The 23,617-nt window shown below is 37.8% G+C and overlaps 2 protein-coding genes across 2 annotated transcripts; both read left to right on the top strand.

Moving 5' to 3' along the window:
- The first annotated feature begins 1,918 nt into the window (after positions 1 to 1,918).
- On the top strand, positions 1,919 to 13,109 carry znf384b (zinc finger protein 384 b). The gene is made up of 11 exons (XM_037676208.1): positions 1,919 to 2,122; positions 4,978 to 5,045; positions 5,174 to 5,402; positions 5,799 to 5,912; positions 8,961 to 9,112; positions 9,187 to 9,278; positions 9,816 to 10,040; positions 11,792 to 11,959; positions 12,087 to 12,165; positions 12,286 to 12,444; positions 12,589 to 13,109. The coding sequence occupies exons 2-11, from the start codon at positions 4,983 to 4,985 to the stop codon at positions 12,967 to 12,969; spliced, it is 1,662 nt and encodes a 553-aa protein (XP_037532136.1). The 5' UTR covers positions 1,919 to 2,122; positions 4,978 to 4,982; the 3' UTR covers positions 12,970 to 13,109.
- Positions 13,110 to 14,309: 1,200 nt separating this feature from the next.
- gnl1 (guanine nucleotide binding protein-like 1) lies at positions 14,310 to 21,921 on the top strand. The gene is made up of 12 exons (XM_037676207.1): positions 14,310 to 14,530; positions 15,759 to 15,906; positions 16,731 to 16,867; positions 16,988 to 17,139; positions 18,115 to 18,186; positions 19,298 to 19,490; positions 19,620 to 19,718; positions 19,858 to 20,040; positions 20,252 to 20,430; positions 20,689 to 20,875; positions 21,382 to 21,522; positions 21,634 to 21,921. The coding sequence occupies exons 1-12, from the start codon at positions 14,458 to 14,460 to the stop codon at positions 21,897 to 21,899; spliced, it is 1,830 nt and encodes a 609-aa protein (XP_037532135.1). The 5' UTR covers positions 14,310 to 14,457; the 3' UTR covers positions 21,900 to 21,921.
- The last annotated feature ends 1,696 nt before the right edge of the window (positions 21,922 to 23,617 follow it).

Genomic DNA, 23,617 nt, shown 5'->3' with positions numbered 1-23,617 from the left:
GCCTCGTGGATGTTCCTGGTACTGCAGTTAATGAATCAATAATAATTTTGTGATTTTGACAAATAGTTTTGGTATTTTTTGTTGTGCTTGTACAGTATTAATTTTTTTATATTATTTTAATTTGTAATTTTGAATTTGATAAAGTTTATTTAATATGTAAAACCTAAAGAAAACTGTTATACAACCTGAAAACTAAATTAGCTTATGTTGCCTTCAAGAACCCTTTTTTTTTTCGCTGAGAGGCAGCAGCTCTGTCGGTTGCGCCACCGTGCTGCCCCACATTTTTGGCCCGTATTTTATAAATTAAAGTTGTAAATAAAAAATTTCAAACATTAAAATATTGGTTGTCAATGTTCTGTTGTCTTTTCCTTTTTATAGTTTATTTCATTTTTTAGTTGGACTCGAACTACTTCTGCAATTTTTAAAGCTCATATTTCAAACCAACAACTTGACTTTGGGTTTGGTAGCTTTTACAATTTTCAATTTATAATTTATTTAATTTGATTTATAATACAATCTAATGAAAAAAGTCCCATTAAAATACATATGATAGCATACAATATCTTCAATCCTTATTTATTTTAAAAATCTGTTCAAATGTTCTTGCTCCATTTTTTTTTAACATGCTGTATTCTCGTTTTAGCTGCTGTTCTGCTTCTTTTAGCTTTTGGCTACCATTGTGCTTCTACTAGCTTTTAGCTCCAGATCTCTTGCGTTTAGCTTTTAGTTACTATTTCGGTCATATTGACTTTTAACTTCTTCTTTTTTTTTTTTAGCTTTTAGCTACCATTCATCTATTTCTAGCGTTTGGCTACAGTTCTGTTTCTTTTAGCTAAGGTTCTGCTACTAATAGCTTTTAACCATTAGTTCTGTTTCATTGACCTTTTAGCTACTTTTCAACTTATTTTAGCTTTACAGTTTTATTACTTTTAGCTATTGTTGTTACTTTTAGCTACCTTTCTGCTTGGCTACCAATCTGCTACTACAAGTTTTTAGATATAGTCCGGCTTATTTTAGTTTTTGGCTATCACTCTGCTAATAGGTTTTAGTCATTAGTTCTGCTTTTTTTTTTTAGCTTTTAGCTGTTATTTAGCTTCTTTTATCTTTTTTTTAATTTTAGTAACTTTTTACTTCTTTATCACTTTGCAACTGTTTTGCTTTTTTTTTATGAATGCATGTTTTAGCATACTTTTGTTAATTTTAGCTACTGTAAGTCTACTGCTGTTTTAGATCAAGATTGAGATTTTAGTACTTCTGCTTCCTGTTTATAGCTTGTGTTCTGCTAATTTTAGCTTGATTCCTGACCATTTTAGCATTTGCTTAGCTTGTTTTAACTTGATCATGTTTATTTGGTTTTTCTTCGTGTTTCATATCTCAACCACAAATGTAGAAAGGTTTCTCTAATTCTTTAAAGAGTATGTTAATTGCGTGAGTTCAGCCAACATTGCCAATCTATTCATTTACAATATTTCCAACTAAATATGAACGCATGCATCTTTTCAAGTTCTCTCACAAAATAAAAACTCGAATAAAAGCTCAAAGTAAAAAACATTTTAGATTCTGCTCGATTTAAAATCCATCCATTCATTATCTTTAATCTCCTCTTTCATTTTGGGTCACGGGGGTCATTGGTGCCCAAGTCCAGCAGTCACTGTGGGAGGCGGGGGACACCTGGACAGCTCGCAAGTCCATCACATAAAGACAAAGGAGACAAACAACCATTCACTCTCTCACTCACATCTACGGACAATTTAGAGTTACCAATCAGCCTAACATGCATGTTTTGGTCTGTGGGAGGAAACCCACACATACACAGAAAGAACATGCAAACTCCACCCAGAAAGGCCCCGGCCGGGATTCGATCCCACGACCTTCTCGCTGAGCGCTCCATCAGATACCGGAAGTGACATCATCACTCCTTTTGTCTGACGACCTAATCGGGCGGAAGTGGAGCTCAGACAAGGCTACTGGCTAAGCGAAGGGAGGAAAAAAAAAAAAAGCATTAAGCAAGAGGGGGGCACTTCACTGATATACAGGATCTTTTTAATAGAGTTGGACCCAGAATCAAGGACTGTTGTGGTCGTTTGGAGTTCCGGAGAAGAGGACGGAACCGTCGGTACCGGTAAACACGACAATTGTCCACGCTGTGGTTCCTAATTTAATGTACGACTCAGCTGCCGCCTCTCCAACCGTCTCCTCGGCCGGAAGTGTGCTCTGAGGATGGTCAGGTTGTTTTCTTCCTGTCAGGCAGGAGGACGCAGCCTCGTCAATTACCACTGCAGGCCTGATTGACTACCGCACGTTTGGGGCCGAAATGGAGTCCTGCTGTTGAGCTCCGACTTATTTTAAACATAATTTAAATCTGTTGAGAAGCTCTTCATAAAAGTTGGCGTTGTCTTGGTCATTTTGTAAGCTCTCAGTCCCCAACTAGTGGATCTGATCTAAACGCAACTTTAGTATCTATTCAACATTTTTATTCAATTAAAGTAAACTAGCTTATAAAGCAAATTCCCTTCATGGAAACATGCATAATCATTACACCAGATACCCACTAAAGCTGTTGTTTGTGTTTATTATATTCTAACTTGCATTAATACGTTTGTTAGTTACCATTTATAAATGTATTTTTAGTCATTTATTTTTTATTTACATTGTAACTTGTTAGAGGGTTGCTTCATTACAGGTGCATTAAACAGAAGTAGAATATCATGGAAAAGTTTCTTTTGTCAGTCATTTCAGAAAATAAAACTCATATTGACTCAATGAGACTACCTGTACAAATAAAGGTTAAATAAATAAATAATATATAGATGAATTACACATTGAGTGAAATATTACAAGTCTTTATTTCTTGTAATTTAGATGAATTTGTATTTCATTCATCCATCCATTATCTTTACCCGCTTCTTTCTCTCTGGTTCGTGGGGGTCACTGATGCCCATAGACAGCAGTAACTGCAAGAGGTGGGGGACACCCTGGACAGGTCTCCAGTTCATCGCAGGGACACGGAGACAAACATCCGTTCACTCTCTGACTCTTATCTAGGGACAATTTAGAGTTACCAGTCAACCTAACATGCATGTTTTTGGTCTGTGGGAGGAACCTGGAGTACCCAGAGAAAGCCCACGCATGCACGGAGAGAACATGCAAACTCCACCCAGAAAGAAAACTGTCCGGGATTCGATCTGGCAACATTCTCACTGAGAGGCAGCAGCTCTACCAACTGTGCCACATTATGGCTTACAAATAATAATAAAAATAAAATAAAAAATTATACATTTTCACAATATTAAACTTATGAGATGCACCTGTAAAGTTTATTCATGTTAATTTTGGACATAGGGACTCTGCAGAGGTACCAAAAGCTGCATGTGGCCCTAAAGCCATAGATCAGTCCCTTGACCTTCACAGACCACAGCCATCCTAATATGTGTCAGTCATGAAACTGAAGCTTCCTGGTGGTTTCTGTCAAATTCAGCTGAGTGCTCTGTTTACATGGAGTGTGGACCCACATTTCAGAATTGCACTCGACTCAATACATCTGAAAAACTACTGGAGTAAACTTTAAAATCTGCATCATTTGATACAATTTAATGTTTTTATGTTTTGTATTATACTTTTCCTTTAATAAAACATTGTCTTTCTGCTCTGTAACATGTCATTTTGCTTTAAAAGCAGTGATTACAGTGCAAAATAAGCATTTTATGAAATGGAAACACACATTTATCGTATCAACAGAGCTGTTCAAATGAGAAAACATTAATTTATTTAAATGATCTCCAGAACAAAAATGTAGCAGATTCTCCTTATGTTTAGAGAAGTACAAGTCTCTCTTTGACTCACCACAAAGCTACCCAGTGAATCATTACTAAATTGTTCATCAGGTTTTGGTAATATTGAACAGTGTTGCACTTTGTAATAACCTTTTGTCAATATTTCTTAAACCCCATTTATAAAAAATAAAATTATAGACAAATGCCTTTATTGTCAATGTACACAGAGATGTAATCAATAAAAACATTCAGAAACACACACAAAAAAAAACTCCTGGCACACACAAAATCAAATCAAGATGACAGATTTGTGTTTGTTTAAGAGCATCACTGCATCACCAAAGAAATTGTTAGTGAGTCTGGCAGCTTTGGATTTGATCGGTGGTGTCTGCCAGAGTGCAACAGGTCGAACAGATGAATACTGCGGTGTAAACAGTCCGTGATCATGTTGTTGAGGATAGACTGCAACTATTAATATGAAAATGCTGTAAATATAATATTTTGTTATCTAAATCAAGACAACAAAGTTATTAGTCCTTGTCTCAGTGCAGCAGAACAAAAATGAACTGACGCTCATGAATAGTGCACACATGCATCTGAGCTCAGCAGATTGAAGAAAAGCACAGTGCAGTCTGTTCTGGTTATTTTACAAGTTGAAAGATCATTTCAATCCTAAGAAATGTGTGAGGTACATCTTTAAAAAAAAAAAAAAAAAAAAAGTCAAATCTTTGAGAAGTGGGGAAATAAAATGTGTCATCTAAAGTTCGAAAAGGAGGAACCTGATTTCCTTCTAATAGTTTTGATATGACCGGCAATCCAGTACCGTGAAGGCTGTGAGGGATTAGTTTCTTATTCTATATGCTGCTGCGCTCATAATACACATCAGGCTGGATGGAGGCTTAAACTTATCACAGCCAGCAGACAGAAAGGCAAAGATTTGAATTAGTCTGGAAGCTTGTGCGGCTGTAAAATAAATAAGATGAACTGAGTTAAGTCAAGCGTGGACAGAACATGTTTGGCTTCCATCCTAACCTTTTCACCCAGAGACATAACCAGCAGGTCTCTGATCTTCACTTCTTTAATGCGGAGAGTAAAGTATGGATTCTTGGAAGGTTTAGATTATTTCACGACGGGTTTAATTGATTCTTCATCTGATTTGGCCGCACTGTAAACCTTCTACCTTCCTGTTCTTGTGTCTTTGCAGAAATAATGGAAGACGCTCATTTTAATTCCTCGTATTTCTGGTCTCCTGTGCCAGCTGTGCCAGGACAGGTAGGATTGGAATATTTACCCATCAAGGCCAGAGCTGTGGCTGTTTAAAACAACCATAAATGTATTCATGTCAAAACAGTGCATCACACAGATCAGTGTGGGATGAAAATGTCTCGTGTCCCCAACAGATTGAGAATGCCATGTTCCTGAACAAAGTGAAAGAGCAGCAGGAGAAGAATGCTTCGTTCTCTCCTTCCTCGGCCCCCCACTACCAAACAGCTCTCCTCACCATCCCAACTCCTGGGGCAAAGACAGATGGAGGCGGGCCGGCTGGTAGTGCGGCGCACCTCCACTCTACTCACAGCACCCAGAACATCACGGTGTTGCCTGTCTCCTCCACAGGCATCATGACAGCAGGTATGCCTGTTTCTGCTCAGAGAAGCCTTTAGGGGTGTCTTTCTCAGTTTTTGCGGACATAACAGCTGATAATAGCTTCAGAACTGCAGCAAAGTTTACCCCAGGCTCATACCAGCAGGGTGTTAAATGATTTAATCAGCAAGAACAAATGCTGCTAACAGGACAGCTTGGGGGGAACGTGAACATCTGTATGTCTCAGTTCACGATACTTCCACAGGGTTTTTCTCAAAAAGGATTCAGTAGCCCTGTGATGCTAGCATACTCCTTTTGTAATTCTGTTTTAACACTTCTCTGCTCAGCGTACAATATTAAATATGCCTGTAAAGATAAATCTTTAAAATTCACGTGGACACTGCTCATATCAGAACAATTCTTTCCATCTTTCTTTCCATGCAGCTGGTTTGGTGATTACGACTCCTCAAGGAACGCTGGTCTCTCCCACCTCTTCTCAGTCGTTTGTCTCCGGTCCTCCAGCGACAACCATGATTGTTTCAGCGCTCCATTCTCCAGGTTCGTGCACAAGTGATATAACGGGTTAATAGAAATTGTAACTGAAGAGACTGAATTGTAATGGGGGCTGCAAGTAGTTGGCAAATAAAATTCATGAGAGTCTTCCAAATTTCTCTAGAATGTCTCATGACTTTTGTGGTGGTTCACAACTTTCTTTGTGAATTCCTGAGGCGAGCAGCCTCGTCACTTGAGTTTTGGACACTTTTAAAACTGAAACTGCTTTTCTCGAAATAGTGACAAAGTCATTGTGGGTGTCTATAACCCATTTTGAACCCATTTGAATTTTGCTGCAGGCGTCTCCAACCCCACCCCACCCAAGAGCTCTCCTCTGACAGAAAACATTTGAAGCAAATGCCCAGGTCTAAAACACCATGCAAATGATAAAGTCTTCTTCTTCTTTTGTCTTTTCCCTCTTCAGGGCTCTCCACAGGGAGTCGTCCTCCTCCATCACACTCTGTCCTCTGCATCCTCTGTCCTCACTCCATCTACCTTCATGTCCTCTCTTAACTGCATCCATACATCTCCTCTTTGTCTTTTTCCTGGCAGCTGCATTTCTAACATCCTTCTACCAATATATCCACTGTCCCTCCTCTGGACATGTCCAAACCATCTCAGTCTGGTCTCTCTGACTTTATCTCCCAGTTCTTCAACCTGTGTTGTGCCTCTGATTATCAAGGTTCAAGGTGACTTTATTGTCATTTGCATCACATGTGGTACATGAGGTGGAACGCAATTGTGTACTCAAGGCCCCAGTTACACCCAAAAATAGCAAAAATATAAAGTATAATAAAGAAACAGTATACAAGGATCTAAGTTATACGCTAAACAATAATAATGTAATATAATACAGTGTATTAAACAGCAGCCTGAACGTGAGTCTGTTGTGAGTAGATGGGCATGATTACAGCAGCTAAAGGTAAGAAATCAGCAGCATGGATAATCAGCAGCAAAGATAAAGTGTCAAATCTCCAAATGATTATCTCATTCCTAATCTTATCCATCCTTGTCAGTCCTAAGGAGAACCTCAACATCTCCATTTCTGTCACTTCCAGTTCTTTCACCTGTTTTTATGCTAATGATAAAGTAATAAATAATAATTATTGAAAAACTGGTCCAGATCTACCTGTCTTTATTTTAAGTGTACTCCAGCAACTTAAATCATAAATGCTGGTGCAGCTGCTAAGGTTATTACAAAGCAGATTGAGGCAGGGAACAGGTGGGCAAGAAAATAATGTGCACGGCCTAGAATATAGTTTTGCGAGCACATCCATCCATCCATCCATCCATCCATCCATCCATCCCATTATCTTTCGTTTGTTCTGAAATTGGGTCGCAGGGGCAGCAGCTTGAGCAGGGAGGCCCAGACATCTCGTTCCACAGCCACCTCTTCTAGGTCTTCTGGGAGATCCCCAAGGTTTAGTCTCTCCAGCGTGTCTCTCTCTCACTCTCTCTCTCCATATATATATATATATATATATATATATATATATATATATATATATTTCCTGCATAACAAAACCAAAAACACAGCTGTGCACTTAAAATTTAAACAGAAAACAGACAGAGCAAACATAATGAAAGGCTGACTTGCTCTTTAAAAAGTTGGATTCTAATGAAGTATTTTCATTCAACCTTTATTAACAAAGCTGTTAGAAAGTCCACATTGTTGTGTAGTTGGCTTGTTTGCTGAGCTCGTTTCTGTTTGGTTATGGCTTGTTTCTTTCTGAATTTCATGATTCCTATGCTCTTGAATGCACCGTGGCTGTTCCAATGCTACCGAACACACAGCTCTGTGCAAAGTGCCATGCTGCGTGCCCTGCATTGGAGTTTTTTCTCTCCCGACACAGATGGAGCCTTGCTGTTTGAGCTTCTGTTTGCGCCTTACTGGTTACTGCTGTGCGTAAATACCAGAAGAAACACAGCAAATAAATCACCCTAAACTGGAAATCTGTCTCCGTGTTTTTTAATGAGAAGACAACTTCATACCTTGCTGCTCTAAAGCAATTAATTTCCTGGAGAACACAAAACCTCTCCTTTGTAGCAGCTACCTAGTCATTTTCACACCTATCAGAAATTTATATCCATGTCACCAGAATGTCTGCACTGTGAGTTGACAACTATTGTGACGATTGATTGATTGATTGATTGATTGATTGATTGATTGATTGATTGATTGATTGATTGATTGATATCTGCATATCTGTATATGCATCTAACTTGTTCACAGTGTAAGCTGCAGCAGCAGGCAGTTTACACAGCAGGAGGCGGGAGGAGCGGGTGAGGGGTGGGTTTGTATTCAGTGAGGGAGAGGAAAAGGGGCCGCATGACTGGGAGAAGAACTGGCAGATTTTCAAGTATATTTTATATAACTACATTGAGTATGAGATTATATTGTTTTATGTCGACATAGTCTCATTTTATATTGCGTATGAAATTATCTTAATATTTAAAAAAATATTGAGATATTGCCCAGCCCTTAGGCTAAGCAAAAATAATAATGAGAACAATTTTTTCTTTCAATTGTTTTCTTCTTTTTATAATATACAAAGCACACGGCACTCTGTCCTTTTTTCCAGATGATACTTATAAGCATCAAACATAGCTAAAAATAAGAATGTTGTTGAACCATACAAGTACAATTTTCTATAGAAATTTGTACTTCTGTTTCCACATTCTTATTTTTATCCCTATTTCAAAATATCACCCCACCTTTATATTGAGGATGGGTTTTTTGTTTGTTTTGTTTATTTTTTACTGAAAAGATGTGAGCCAGGCAATGAAAGACCAATGACCCTCAGGAGGGAGGGGAGGGAGATTATTCTGCATGTGAATATAGTTTTCATCGACAGAGTATCTCATGCTCTACACTCCAGTTTTGAATTGAGAACGCTTCCAAAACATCTCCAATAGGTTGCTTTGGTTTTAAACTTTTAAGATTTGCCATGTTCTGAATGGCTGAGCGCGTACACCAATAAAGTGAATAGGTGATTTTAAACTCTCTACAATAAGGTTATTTTTTGTTATCTGCATTGTTTATTTTTGTTATAGACAAAAGAGAAGGCGATGCAACGTCCCATGTGCTTCTGATGCAGACTCCCTCCAAACGAGGAAGAAAGAAGGCGGCACTGTCTAGGGTTGCTCCGGTGGGTGGACCAAGAAATGACACGCTGATACTAACACAGCTGACACCTGGAGGCCAGGTGAGGGTAACCACAGAGGGGAGTTTGATGCTATAAATTGGTTATAAATTTTAATTTTTTTATTATTTTAATAGGTTGCATCTTTTCAGCACCACACAGGGGAGCCGTATGAGCTGTCAAATGAAGATGATGACCATGGCCCAAAAGATACTACTAAGACATACAGGTATGGTTTCATCTGCTGTGCATCCTCGCTATGGCTGCAAAGATGTTTAGCTTTTATAAATGAAATGAGCTCTGCTCGCACAGACACACATACGGTGACACTCCTGAACATCCCTCTCTGCATGTTGTGGCTGTTTTATAGCTCAGGCTTGATTGTTCATGTATTTGAAAAAACAAACAAACAAATACATCACTGCTTCATGGACGCTCTGCTTCTGTAAACTCTAGACTTGAGTCAGTCCTCTGTTATCTTTTTGTTTTTATATAGCATCTTCTTCCACTTTTTATACTATCTGCACATGTTTCCTTTTCACTAACATTACCTCTCTTCGTATTTCATTTGTCTGGGTGTGCCAAATATATATTTTAATCCATTTTTCTTTATTTTCCCCCCATCTTTTTCTCATTTATTGCTCCATTATCTTTCCTCTTTTATTCCCCCATCCATCTTCTGATGTTTTTGTACATGTTGTCTCCTTTTTCTTGGTTCTTGGTTCCTCCATCCCGCCCTCCCATTTCTGTGTCTCTCCGCCTGTAGGTGCCGGATGTGCGCGGCGACCTTCTTCAGTAAGTCTGACATGCAGATCCACTCCAAGTCGCACACAGAGGCCAAACCTCACAAGTGTCCTCACTGCGCCAAGTCATTCGCCAACTCGAGCTACCTGGCCCAGCACATCCGCATCCACAGCGGGGCCAAGCCTTACACCTGCTCCTACTGCCAGAAATCTTTCAGGCAGCTCAGTCACTTACAGCAGCACACACGGTACTGCAGACTCCCCTACCCCCTTCCTTCCTCTGTTATCAGCCCCTGTCCTCTTAACCAGCCACGCCAAGTCCTCTTTAGGAGCCCAGACTAATGTCTTCCTCCTCTTCCTCAGGGGGAAGACAACTGAGTGGTGTGCAGATGCATATTACACACTGCATGTTCCATCCTGTGACCTTTTCAGAAAATCAGAATTCATATTAGACCTTTCATTCTGTAGCTCTGCCCATAAAGCAAATTATTTATCATATTTTATTTAATCAAACATTAAAATGTATGGAGTTCTGATACACTAATTCAGTTAGGTTTTCTTTTGTGTCTTGTTTGTGCTTCTTGCTTCCCTTCATGCTCTTTGCATCCTAAATTTCTGGGTATTTTTTTATTCCCTGCATCTTCTGCTGTTTATTTTCTTGCACCGCTTCATTCAAAAACATATTCACATTTTTAAATACAGTTAAAACATATCATTGATTGACTTCCTCTTCTCCATGACTAACCCATTACATTGGTGTTTTTCTTCATTGAACTGTATTGTGAAATAGAAAACAGTTTGCTGCAATGCTCTGCTTTTATGTTGTTAATATTGTTTGGTGTTTGTTTTTCTGCTGTTTCTAAGTACATTTCCATCCAACTTTGGCAGCATATTGATCTGAGTGGATGCATTTGTAAAACTTTTTATGCGTTTTCAAAATATGGTTACTATAAAATGCAGAATTAGCCCCAGATTACAATGATTTGCATAGAATTCAAACACTGCTTAATTGAAAATTGTAAAACAAAACTTATAAAATAGTTTTTCTTATTTTAAAATGTTTCCTTTTTATATTAGAAATCAGTTTCAGTGTTCAGACACTTTCCATTTTATTGTCTCCTAAAAAAAAATCACAAATATTTGTCAAGCTTTGGGAACTGAGGAGACAAATTACTGTTAATTGAAAAGTGATGTATTGATTTATTATTTAATTTCTTAATACACCAAATGTTTCAGTGGTCACAGGTCTCAACTACAGACAGCCTAGTTTAGCATCTGTAATTATTATTTTTTTTTTGAATACGTTAAATGTATATTGTCTAATGGGCAAACTGCACAAGAAATCCTATGTACCTGAACCTTGTGTAAAAGTAAAGATGGCAAAAAAAGACTGACATGTCTTTTGTTCTGGAACCAAAAAAAAAAAAGACAAAAGTTTTGTACAAAAGTTGAGAGATGTTAGAAATGTATCAGGTAATTTCATGATTGCATTTTTTCTATATATATAATTAATGTGACAATCGTCTATTTTAATTTTTAGTAAACAAAATGGATGAATTTGAATGCCAACTTTGTACTGTTTGTTAGAACTGACTCACTTTATAATTATCATCTTGGATCATTTGTCCTTTGCTTTAAACATAACATCTGCATAGTTTCCAAGTTAAAAAGTTTTACGTTTTTTATTTATTTACTTTTTTCATATAACCATATGTTTTATTACCACTAACAGACACAGACAGCACTTTATAAAAAAATGAATATAAAATTATTTTAATTACTTCATTGCAAATTTAAATATTTAAATGTCAGACGTGTAGGTCGGCTGATTCGGGGGACAATGAGATAATTTAGTTTAATTTCTGATGTCGTCAATCCTGCATTTCTGTTTGATTTAGTTGTTTTTCTTGAATGGGTTAAGAAAATATGTTTATTTTTCATTTCAATTTTCTCACAGCTGTTTTCATTTGTCTCTCACCCTTTTTTCTGCCTTCATCAGGAACCACACAGAGTCAAAGCCTCACAAGTGCCCTCATTGTACGAAATCATTTGCCAACTCAAGTTATTTGGCTCAACATATTCGCATCCACACCGGTGTGAAACCCTACTCTTGTGCATACTGCGACAAATGCTTCAGACAGCTTAGTCACCTTCAGCAGCATAGCAGGTGAGTTCGACATGGATCTTGGGTTTCTCAACCTTCTGCACGTCTCTTCAGGTTAGAGCTCTGTGAAGGTCATAGGAGTCTACGCCTGTACATGTGTGTGTGTGTTTGTGATTTTCTTTTAATCCAGAATTCACACCGGAGATCGGCCATACAGGTGCACCCAACCAGGATGTGAGAAATCCTTTACACAACTCTCAAATTTACAGGTGAAAAACAATATTTTTCTTTTTTTGTGTGTTCTTACTGTGCCATAGAATATTTTCATGTCCTGTGTCACTTTTTAAAATCTTGTTTGTTTTATTATTCTAAAAATGGTTTCCTCTCAGTCCCATCGTCGTCAGCACAACAAAGACAAACCCTACAAGTGCCCCAACTGCAATAAAGGATACATAGATGCAGCGAGCCTGGAGGTGCACATGTCCACACACACAGTAAAACACGCCAAGATCTACTCCTGTGGTCTTTGCAGCCGTTCTTATACCTCAGTAAGACAAATGTCCATTTCTGAAGAGCATTTCTACATGAAACACTATGAATCGCAGCTTTGGCATCAGACGCCTTGCAGCTACTTAACACCATGTAGTCATGTATCCACTGTTTCCCCTCTACCTATATTCCCCTCATCTCAGGAGACATATCTGGTGAAACACATGGAGAAACACAACCCAGACCAGTTGACTGCACCTGCCGTTGTGGCAACACAACTGCCACAGCCGCACCAAAGCCAGGCCCAGGGCCAGGCTGGAGCACAGAGACGGGTAGAGAGTGCAGATGGAGGATCCAGTCGAGCTGGAAGCGGAGCAGCAAGGGGAGGCCAGCAGGGACAGAGCCAGAGCAGCTACCCACAAACAGAAACCATGCCTTGTCCATTTGATCTGCACCATTATAAGACGGTGTCTGCCGATGACATTGAGTACAAACCGGTTAGCGTGGCTGACATTACTTCCCACAAAGATCTGTGCATCACTGTGTCTGCATCCACAATTCAAGTGGAGCACCTCAACTCTTAGATGTGATGAAAGCGGGAGTCATATGGGGAAGTTAGAATCAAATCAAGATAAATGGAGGATGGAGAGTCAAGAATTAAAGCAATACTAAGAAAATAGAGAAACTTTGGATCACATGACTGTGCCTGAATGATGGTTTGAGACAGACAGGACAAATCATATGCTGCTCAGTATATTGAAGAATGTTTTTTAGTTTATTTTTCTTTCTATAATGTTCGAGCTGTTTTCCTTTTGCTTAGCTGTTCTGTCTGAGTAAAGACTCTTTGTAAAGGCTTACAATAAAGTATGTTTCAGTCCATCATAGTGATGGTTTTATGATAGGAAGTGTCTGAGAGACAGTTCTTTTTTATTGTAACCACTGTCCGTTCTTTACAAATGCAATTTTGACTATAGCAATTTGTGGTGTTTCTCTGTTGATTAAAATTGGTAATCACCTGTAAAAGTAATTTTTTTATACTTTGGTACAGACTTCCAGATTTGTCATCAGTGTTATTTCTTCTGCTGTTGTTTAATTGACATGCTTTTGACATTTTTAACCTTTAAAGGGATATAATATTTTCTTTTTGGGAAAGAAAAAAAAATACATTCAAGTATATTGAATGATATACTACCAGTTTATAAAGTATGATTGTGTGTGTAAAGGACATAGTAAATCACCGGAAGAATTAAGACATATTTGTGACCCATACATGAGCTTTCAAGGGATGTGAGTCGCTATATGTAATGCAGCATCCTACTTTTTGTGTATGTCTTAAAGCGATTTGTCGTTTCACTATTATACTTCCACATTAATACTGTTTGAATTACAGAAATATTCACACAGCTAAAGCTTGTGCAGTTCCTAATGCTTATAAAACAATAAAGCTTCTAAAATATTTTATTTTACTTTATTGGTAAAATGATTATTTTCTTGGGTGTTTCAGTGGCTCTTTTGGGGGGGCATCCTATTTTCTGTTCATTTGCTTATTGCCTGCTAAATTCTGCTTTTTGTGCAAATGTTTGTTTTGAATTCTGTGGGGGGGGGGGAAATCATTTAATGTTGAACTCAAGTTACTGCGCTGCATGCGTTTATCTAATCTGGTTATGCCACTGCTGGCTATGTCTGCTGGAATGTGGTTAGGTGTTTACAAAAGTAGACTATACCATTGTAGTTTAGGGGAGGGGGCGGATAACATTACATTTGCCCAAATAGTATCATTTGTTTTAAATAATTACGCACGTCATTATCACGATTTGTGTTTAAAGTGTAGTTTTATCAAATCTACGGAAACTACCGCGACAAGTAAGATATTGGTGAGGTTGCGTATCTTATCATTTGGTTTCGTCCACGAATCTCCGCAGTCTGCAGTGGATATGGCGTCACTAAAAAAAGTGTAGGAGTCCAGAAACTTCATCCATGTAAATAACGCCAATTAGAGCTGTGCAAGAGGCTCTAAGCATCAATACCGCAAATAGCTATTTGAATATATTTATTAACGTTATTTTTTCAGCATGCCTCGGAAAAAGCCATTTAGCAACAAACAGAAGAAGAAGCAACTCCAAGTGAAACGGGAGAAAAAGAGAGGCAAGTATTTTTTTTCCGTTAGTTAGCATGCTAACGTTAGCACTTAGCTCCGCGGCTACATTCAGTGAAATGGTAAACTGCTTTCTGTACATAATGGTTAGTGGTGTCAGTATTTTAACAATACGTCTTAATGTTTAATACATGTGTAGTAAAAACGCTTACATTTGTGAAATGGTTTAATCAAACATTACCGTAAAACTTGCACGTATATAAGTTGAGCCGTTTGCTCAAGCGTTAAATAATGCATTCATTCCCCTTGCTGACAGCAGGCGTAAATATAAACTGACTGTGGGCCATGTTGCTTTTAGTTTTGTAAGGGTAACTGAAAAACTTATGTTTCTAGGATCACACCAAGTTATTTGATTTCCACACGTGTTTAAAGGTTTCTGCTGGTTTCAAATCTGATTTTGACTTAACTGGCACTTTTCCATTAGATAATGTTCTTTAAGTCAATCTGAATTTACTTAAACGAGTTAAATGTCTTTTTTTTCTATGACCTTCTCCATGTGTTCAGTGTAAACACACAAGCAATGCCCTGCATGTTTCTTTGTGTACACTTCTTAAAACGAATGAAAAATGTTTCCAAACCCTTGATGGTAATTTATGGTTGTAAAACATGTTTCCATTGTGTTACTAGGTTTTTGCTATTCAAAGAGTTTGTTGGGGTTAACAAAGTCAGAGTGTGTTTTTAATTTTAGCTATTCATGAAACATTGTACAAACCTGTAAGGAAACAAACTGGGATTCCTGCCATCTGTTCCTGAAATATTGACTTTTAAAATCAATATGGTTCCCCCTCTGCTTGAAATCAATAACACTATTACTTTGAGCTTACCTAAAAGAACTCACTAAATTATTTTAAAGCAATTCTAAATTACTTTTTGAATTAGAAATCAAGATAGAGGCGGAATATGATTTTTTTTTTGGACACAATGATCAGTGAATATAATAGTGGCCTGTGACTTTTATTCATAGTTTTGTGATGCATTGTTAATTCTCACATCAGCTTTATTTAGCTTTGGGGATATCTGCAAACTACTTACCAGTAGTTTTATTGCTGCTATTTAATCTTCAGGATTTTCCCAAACTGACTTTAAATCAACTATATTTTTCTCTTAGTTTTATAAAGAATGAATAAAAGGTTAAATGTTTTTTTTTTTATTAATTTATTTGTTCATCTATTGGTTTTTCCAATGTGTCATATCTGACATACTGACTATGCCTGCCAGGTGACACAGGTTCCAGCCCAAGCAGTCGTAATGCAAGTGTGGAGCGAGGAGGAGAGCGTCAGTCCGACACCTCAGATAGTGAGACCACTGATGTTAAAAGAATAAATCAGCAGCCCTTTGGTAGAGAAAGCAGATATGACCCAAACAGGTATGTTTTCAGCATCATCACCACTAGAGTAAGTCAGAAATTTAAGAGCTCATAAAATCCTCACATTTGTCTTTTAGAGGTCCACTGAAGGAGGTTTACATGCTTCAATTACTAGAAAACACTTTTCCCCCCCATCGTGTACTCTGCTGAAGAACATCTTATTGTTTGAAACACTTTCTTTCAGCTTCTTTATCTTAAGAGTTCTCTTTAAACAAAGTCCATATTGCTGACTGTTCAGCTAATAGGTAAAAAGAAAAAGTCTTAACTGTGAGGCAGCTGCTCATTTTTGTGCCAAACTACCTACAAAGCATAAACTTTGCCTGCTTGTTACACATGAAGTGGAAGATATGCCGGAATCGAAAGCAGACATCTGAGGTGTCATGTTTTCTTGCTGAAGGAGACTTCTTTTGGTTTGATTTTACCTGTACATAAACTAAATGCTACACATTGAAAACATCCAAAAAGGATACATTTTACAGATTAAAAAAAAAAACCATCAAATTTGCTGTGTTAAGTGTAGAAGGATTTTACCAGCATTTTGCTACCAGTTCAGGTTGTTGATAGCAGTAGGGTTTGAAAGTGATGTGGCTGAAATGGCACATGAAGAGCTTACATCAGGTGACTACGTGATAATTCTCAACTTAAACCTCAAAAAGAGCAGAATTTTGAGAGTGTTTATTTATAGATTTTGCTTTGGCTATTGGCAGTCGTGAACAGGTTCTGTCTAGAAACTTGTCTGTTACCATGTTTGCAAGTTTGTTAATGCAGTTGTTTTTTAAACTAGAGAAAATGCTTAAAGTAGGACTACTGGCACTTTCTTTCAGGTTTCGACTACACTTTGAGAAAGAGAGTAAAGAGGAGGTAGAGAGGAGGAAGAAGCTGGCCATGGAGACGGTGCTGCAGCAAGTCTCAGATAAAGAACTTGAAGTCAACATCAATGAAATCTACCCATCAGACAAAGGTTAGATGGATTTTTAATGCTCTCCTAATGGCAGTGCTGCAATAAGCCCAGCACATGAATAGAGTTACTAAAACTTTGGATCGCTGCTTGTCATGCTGAGTTCTGATTATTCGCCTCCAGGTCTTGGCTTCCCACGACGACCATTTTGGACTTATGATATGACCCGAGAGAGCCTGCTGAGGAAAGAGGAGAAGGCCTTCAGAGATTACCTGGAAGACTTGCACTCCAGAAACCCACCTAGCTCTCTTAGCCACTTTGAGCACAATCTGGAGGTACCGCTACTAAAGACTTTGTCTTAATGAAAATGCTCAAGCTTAAAAGTTTTTATTTTTCTTCAATATCTCCTGGAAATCTTTTTTAAAAAATCATCAAAATAAATTAAATGTTTTCATATAGGCACACATGTGGGGTACTTAATGTGACATGATTTTATTTGTAAGCAAATCTGGTTGATCTTATTTAATCAAAATGACATAACTGTTTTAAGCTTGTGGTCCTCCTGGTACTTTCTCTCTACTGATATTACATGAAGCTGTTAAGCTTTTATTTATTGAATGCCAGTTGAACCAGAATGTTCTCTGGTTGAGCTCCTGCTCGCTCTCTTTGACACACTGCTTTAGAGATTTTGGTCCAGGTAACTTAAAACGTCATCCAAACATCTACAGGTGTTAAGTTTAAAATTTCTTTATTAGACCATGTGTCCAACAATTTTAAACATGAAGAAAATCTTTATTTTCAACAACTATTTTGTATATTTACAAACAACACAGCTGTCAGGCTTATATGAAAATTGACTTTAATTTGACCTAAATGCCTTCTCTTAGATCAGTGAAGCCAACAATATGTATCACGTGTCTTAGAAGAACTTTGACATTCCTTATTTATCTTCCTTATTTTCCTTTTTTTATGTTTCCTTTGTTGATGGAAGAAAATGTCTGATATCTTTTAGTTTTTGTGCAGGAATTTTGTTGAGTCTTTTGATATCAGATGACAGCATGAGGTAATGTTGCACATTAATGAGTTCACCTGTAAAGTGATCATTAGCCAGGAGACTTGCTTTCGTCTTGAAGAAATTCAATGCACTTTACGTATAATCACTTGACTACATTGTTTTTGTCTCATATTTACTTTAAAACGTTTTTTCCTCTTGAACTTTATTGCTTATAAAAACAGAAAATGTAACGTCACAAACATTGCTGTTTAATGTTCACATTATACAATTTTTTCCCCTTCTCTCTTTATTTTAGACATGGAGACAACTGTGGAGAGTTTTGGAAATGTCAGATGTCATCCTTCTCATCGTTGACCTCAGGCACCCAGTAAGTGAACGTCATATTGGATCAGGCCAGTAGGTGGAGACACAGTCAATAATATTTAGTACTAAAAGTGGGGGAAATTTGGCTTTATTTATCTGGAACTTTGTTAAATGCCAATCTTTTATGTTTATCCACTTAGAATAAAAGAGAGAGCAAACAGCTCATGCTTGAATTTAAAACAAATTATATAAGTTTTGGGAGTGTCTCTAAACAAAAGGCAAAATTTCAATATTAAATGTAATTCTTATAAACTGTATCATGTAGCCATAACTTATTATTAATACTAATAAGAGGGATATGTTGTTAGTAGTCCAAATATAAGAGAAAAATAAAACAGACTGATGTATTGATGCATTTGGTGACAACAAAATGACGAACATTAAATAAGGATGTTGTACTTGTTGCTTCCGCCTCAAACAAATGACATATTGAGCTTTTCTAGGAGTCAGATTGAGTTTTATAGAGCCCTGACTTACTCGTAGATTTGGTTCTTATAAATTGATTTGCTCTTACATTATAAAAATAAAATTAAATAAAAATTGGCAGCATGACGGCTCAGTGGTTAGCACTGTTGCCTTACAGCAAGAAGGTCCTGAGTTCAACCCCGGTTGGACCTGGGGTCTTTCTGTGTGGAGTTTGCATGTTCTTCTCGTGCTTGCATAGGTTTTCTCCGGGTACTCCGGTTTCCTCCCACAGATCAAAAACATGCATGTTAGGCTGCCTTCAGGCCCAGGCCTCCCTTGCAAAAGAGATCTGTGATCTCAATGGGATTTTCCTGGTTAAATAAAGGTTAATAAATAATAAATAAATAAGTAAGATCATCCCAATATGTAGCTCAACTGTGCTTTTTTTTATATCAGCAGTGTCTCTTTTTATCCTGTTATGCTTTGGCCACAAATTGAGCAGATGTAACTAATAAGAGTGCAGTGATTAGTGTCTGTCAATTTTAATCCCACAGGAACAATGAAACCAATTTTTTGGTTTTGACACACTTCTGAAAGTTAAAATTGGGCCAAGTTATTCTGTCCCTAATAATATTAATAATGACATAATCTAGTGATGAATTTGATGCACAGCTTGTTTATTGTTAGTATGTCTTCCTACAACAACCTAGGTCCTGCAGTTTCCTCCAGATCTGTACCATTACATCACAGGAGAGCTACACAAGCAAGTAATCCTGGTGTTAAACAAAGTTGACCTGAGTCCTCCTCCACTGGTGATTGCCTGGAAACACTACATGACCTCCCAGTTCCCCCACCTGCAAATAGTATGTTTCACTTCCCACCCTGGACAGTCCTACAACACAGGTGAGGATAGGTGGGAGTTGGCAAGAAGCTAGTGGAGGACTAAATGTCACAAATGATTTCAACATAAATGTAAAGTTAAACAGCTGTGCAATCATCCTTTTAAAAACTATTAATTTGTCGTTTGGGTAGTGCTCCAGAAGAGGAGGATGAAGAGGAAGGCTGACTGGAGTCACTCTGGAGGTCTTATAGAAATCTTTAAAGCCTGTCAGGAGATCACAGCAGGGAAAGGTGGGAGAATGAGTTCATGCGCTCTCATTTTTATTTTCATAACCCTGGCATTTACTATAGATTAATGAGCAGCTCTACCTTTGATCTGGTTCCTGAAGTCTTGCATACCATATGTTACTTTTGTCTTTTCACGTCTCAGTTGACCTGTCCAGCTGGGAGCAGAAGATTCAGAGAGATGCTGTTGCAGGGCGACTAGGTGAAGGGCAGTCTGATGAAGGAGCTGAATCTGTGCTGGTGGAACATCAAAGTGATAGTGCTCTGGAGATGAGTAACCCATCAGAAGAGCTCTACAAAGATGGAGTTCTTACACTGGGCTGCATAGGTGAGTTTTATCAGAAAACTTGTTTGCATAAAGTTCCACTTATTTAAAAAAAAGAAGCATTTTTGCCTTCTTGCATATATAAAAAAATTCAGATTTTTTTTAGAATTCTGGCCAAATATTGACTTTTGACATGACAGTGATAAAGGGTTGTGGGTCATTTATTGTTTTTAAAACATTGGTAATGTTTATTAATGCCTAATTTTTTTTCCAGGTTTTCCAAATGTTGGTAAGTCATCAGTTATTAACAGCCTTGTTGGGAGGAAGGTTGTGAGTGTGTCTCGAACTCCAGGCCACACCAAATACTTCCAAACCTACTACCTCACCCCGACAGTTAAACTATGCGACTGCCCTGGACTGGTCTTCCCCTCACGTGTCAATAAGCAGCTGCAGGTAGGACTGGACTTGAGTGCAAACTTTGAGATTACGTGCCAGATTATACCATTAGATATGTTAATTATCAAACGTGCAAAGATGAATCATAACCTTTTATAGATTTTAACTTGGTGTCTTTGAAAAGCTATTCTGGGTTTCCTCTGTGATGGCAGTGTCACCATTTACAATCCTTGGGAGGCTAGTGTAGATTGCTATTTCCAAAATGTTCTGCATTTTATTATTAGACATTTTTAATATATATGTTTTTCCCTAAAGATTCTAGCAGGTATTTACCCAGTGTCCCAGCTGCAAGAGCCATACACATCAGTTGGTTATTTGTGTGAGAGGACTCCATTCCTTTCTGTACTGAAACTCAAACACCCCAGTTTGTTAGAGAAGGAACCACAGCAAGGACACCAGGAGTCCATAGAGCCCAGATGGACTGCTTGGGATGTGTGTGAGGGTAAGAACATATTTATAGCTGTATCGGACATCAGCACTCTGGCATTATTGGTTCTAAATAGCTGTTTACTGTTTTTTGTAACTGTCCTGGTGAACATTTTCTAACATAAATAGGTGATCTAGTAAAAAACAAAATATCATTACAGTGTATAAAATGGCTAGAACATTAAACATCACTCAGTTCATTACTGTCATATTATTTGTGTGTGCATGCATGTGTGTGTGTGATGAACACTAATAATTTGAGCAGGTGCAGTTAGATGCCCTCTGCTTTTCTGTTTAAATGAAGTACTACAGTTAAGTGTTACAAATGAATAAACTATAATAACATTTCCTTCCTGAGGCACTGCTCATTACTGTATAGGTTTATTTTTGTAATTAATCTTGTAGTGGCAATAAATGACACTAAGACAAACAAACTCTCCTTTTCTTTCTAACAGTGTCACAAGTTGCTGCTGTTCCTTGTAACTCTTATTAAAATACTTAATCTCGCTTTGTGTTCTTCAGCTTGGGCGGAAAGACGAGGCTATAAAACAGCTAAAGCCGCCCGCAATGATGTTTACCGTGCAGCAAACAGTCTACTGAGGTTGGCCATTGATGGCAGATTGTGCCTCTGTCTCAGACCACCTGGCTACAGCTGTCTGAGAGGTAAGAGGGTCTTCTCCACCTCTTCTCAAGTAACTCTTCAAGCGCATTTCAAATGTTTGAGTTCGAATGTCTTGTGGATAATTTATTTTGAGGATTATTTATGGTCCACAGAGCACTGGGAAAATCACCCGGACTTGCCAGAGATTATGGCACTTCAAGGAAGAGCAACAGAGGAGGAAGGAACCGACGAGAAGGAAGATGAAGAGGATGGAGAGTCCAGCAGCGAGCCAGAAGAGGAGAGAGACCGGGATGCAGATGACGACGAAGATGGAGACGACGAGGATGAGGGGTTTGGACATAAAAAACAGGGAGATGAAAAGCCATCTGGCTTTTCTGTCAACATGTACAATGTACTCCGGGAAAACGAGTGTGCGTAAAAAAAAAAAAAAAGAAAGAAAAGATGAAAGCAGAATTAATGAATCATTTCTCTTTCCTGTCTGCTTCAGTGCACTTTTCATTCCCCGGTTTTCTTAAAACTGCGTTCCTTCTCAGGTTTTCTTGAGTCTCCACTCCTCGTGTCTCTGCAATGTTCTCACTCATTCACCCATTCATTCCCTCCTCCCCACAACGTGCAGAGCATATTTATGCATTCCATGCTGTGCCTCTGCTCTGCTTGTTCATCCCCAAATCTCAATCTTTATTCTTGCTTCTATGAAATGATTTGGTTTTATTTTGCATGTAGCCATTAGTGATGAATACATTTTGCTGAGCCTGCAACGATCAACTGGTTTTCAATCTCGATTAGAAAGTGCCCTCATAACTGAAATGCCAAAGTTCAGAGATGATAATAAAACCAGTCAGGTACACCATTGATAGTTCATTGAAGATGCTTTTGGCTCCAAGATAAGCTTAGAAGATTGATAAACTAAATCTTTCTAGACTATAACATTTGATTTGTGGGTGCAGAATGGGATTTTGAAGATATTGGGCCATAAAACTAGAACGAACATTTCAAACATCTGTAAAATATATTGGTTGTGTCAGGAATCATTCATTTGAACTTGGTTTTGGTTTAGATTGTATTTTATGTAAAAATTAAAATTGCATTTGGTTGAATTGTTGAAAGTCGTACTGAATGCAGCTATTCCAGGATTTTAACTTGTAGTGTTTTAACTACTACAACTGTCCTCAGGTTGATAGTTTTCAGTACTTGGCGCATGAGTTTGATGCACTTGTACAACATATTTGTATGCAAATGGAAGCACGGGGCCTTTGAATGAATAAAAACTGCTTTAAAAAAACAGTTCAGGAGATATTTTAATGATCATCAAAACAGTTGCTGCTATCTTTTCGAGATGTTTAGCACAAAGATTAAAAACAGCTAGACTTATTGTATTAACTGCTAAACAAGAAACTGCAACATTAAATATGCAGCGTTCAAAACCTAAATGTAAGCTGCTAAGATTTAGTTTAAAGGTGAGTCACAGCTTAAATATGTTTAATAAAACGGGTTTTTAGAGCGGTTTCTTTCATTTTACTTTTGTATGTGTAAATCTACCCATTTCTTTTTGTTTGCAGTCTGTGTTTAGTTTAATCGACTGCTAGCTGCATCCATCAGAGCAACCACTCAAGGAACCAAGAAAATATTTTGAATAATTTGTTAATTTGTCCCTAAAATACTCTGAAAAATAAATTAATCACCGCAGATTCTCTCGTCCATGGCTATAATAAAACTTCATACCTCAGAAATGACATAAAACAACATTTCTGCTGTTTGCCCAATCGGTTCTGTTCTGGCGTGTGATGACGTTGCTGAAAACCTGAGTGCTGTGTTGTTATAGGTGTGCTGTTGTTACTCATCTAGCGCAGTGCTGTGTTACCATGTAATACACCACAAAACAGCCATTGTACAGTCATTTGTACTATGAGTACAGTGAAAGCAAATACTTAACACCACCATGCTGTTAGAAACACTGTTGTTTGCTTTTTCCTGAAAATGTGAGAATAATCTGGAGAGTGCAGTGTGGGTGGAAAGGTTCGAGGTGTGTTCAGGCTGTTTTCTGCATTCCTCTTTTCATTCCTAGTACGCCTTCTGATGACTGCTTTATGCAATTAAAAAAAGAAAACCATCCAAACCTGACTGATCTGTGTGTGT

Source organism: Nematolebias whitei, chromosome 5, assembly GCF_014905685.2.
Source record: "Nematolebias whitei isolate Nwh7 chromosome 5, NemWhi1, whole genome shotgun sequence".
In the NCBI taxonomy this organism is placed as follows: Eukaryota; Metazoa; Chordata; class Actinopteri; order Cyprinodontiformes; family Rivulidae; genus Nematolebias; species Nematolebias whitei.
This window is presented reverse-complemented; position numbering and strand designations above follow the sequence as displayed.

Bases quoted from the DNA above. Each gene is read 5' to 3' on its own strand.
- znf384b (XM_037676208.1), top strand. From the start codon at position 4,983: ATGGAAGACGCTCATTTTAATTCCTCGTATTTCTGGTCTCCTGTGCCA. The intron at 5,403-5,798 runs GTATGCCTGTTT...CTTTCCATGCAG, and splicing joins CACAGGCATCATGACAGCAG to CTGGTTTGGTGATTACGACT. The intron at 12,166-12,285 runs GTGAAAAACAAT...GTTTCCTCTCAG, and splicing joins CACAACTCTCAAATTTACAG to TCCCATCGTCGTCAGCACAA.
- gnl1 (XM_037676207.1), top strand. From the start codon at position 14,458: ATGCCTCGGAAAAAGCCATTTAGCAACAAACAGAAGAAGAAGCAACTC. The intron at 19,491-19,619 runs GTGAGGATAGGT...TCGTTTGGGTAG, and splicing joins TGGACAGTCCTACAACACAG to TGCTCCAGAAGAGGAGGATG. The intron at 20,431-20,688 runs GTAGGACTGGAC...TTTTCCCTAAAG, and splicing joins GTGTCAATAAGCAGCTGCAG to ATTCTAGCAGGTATTTACCC.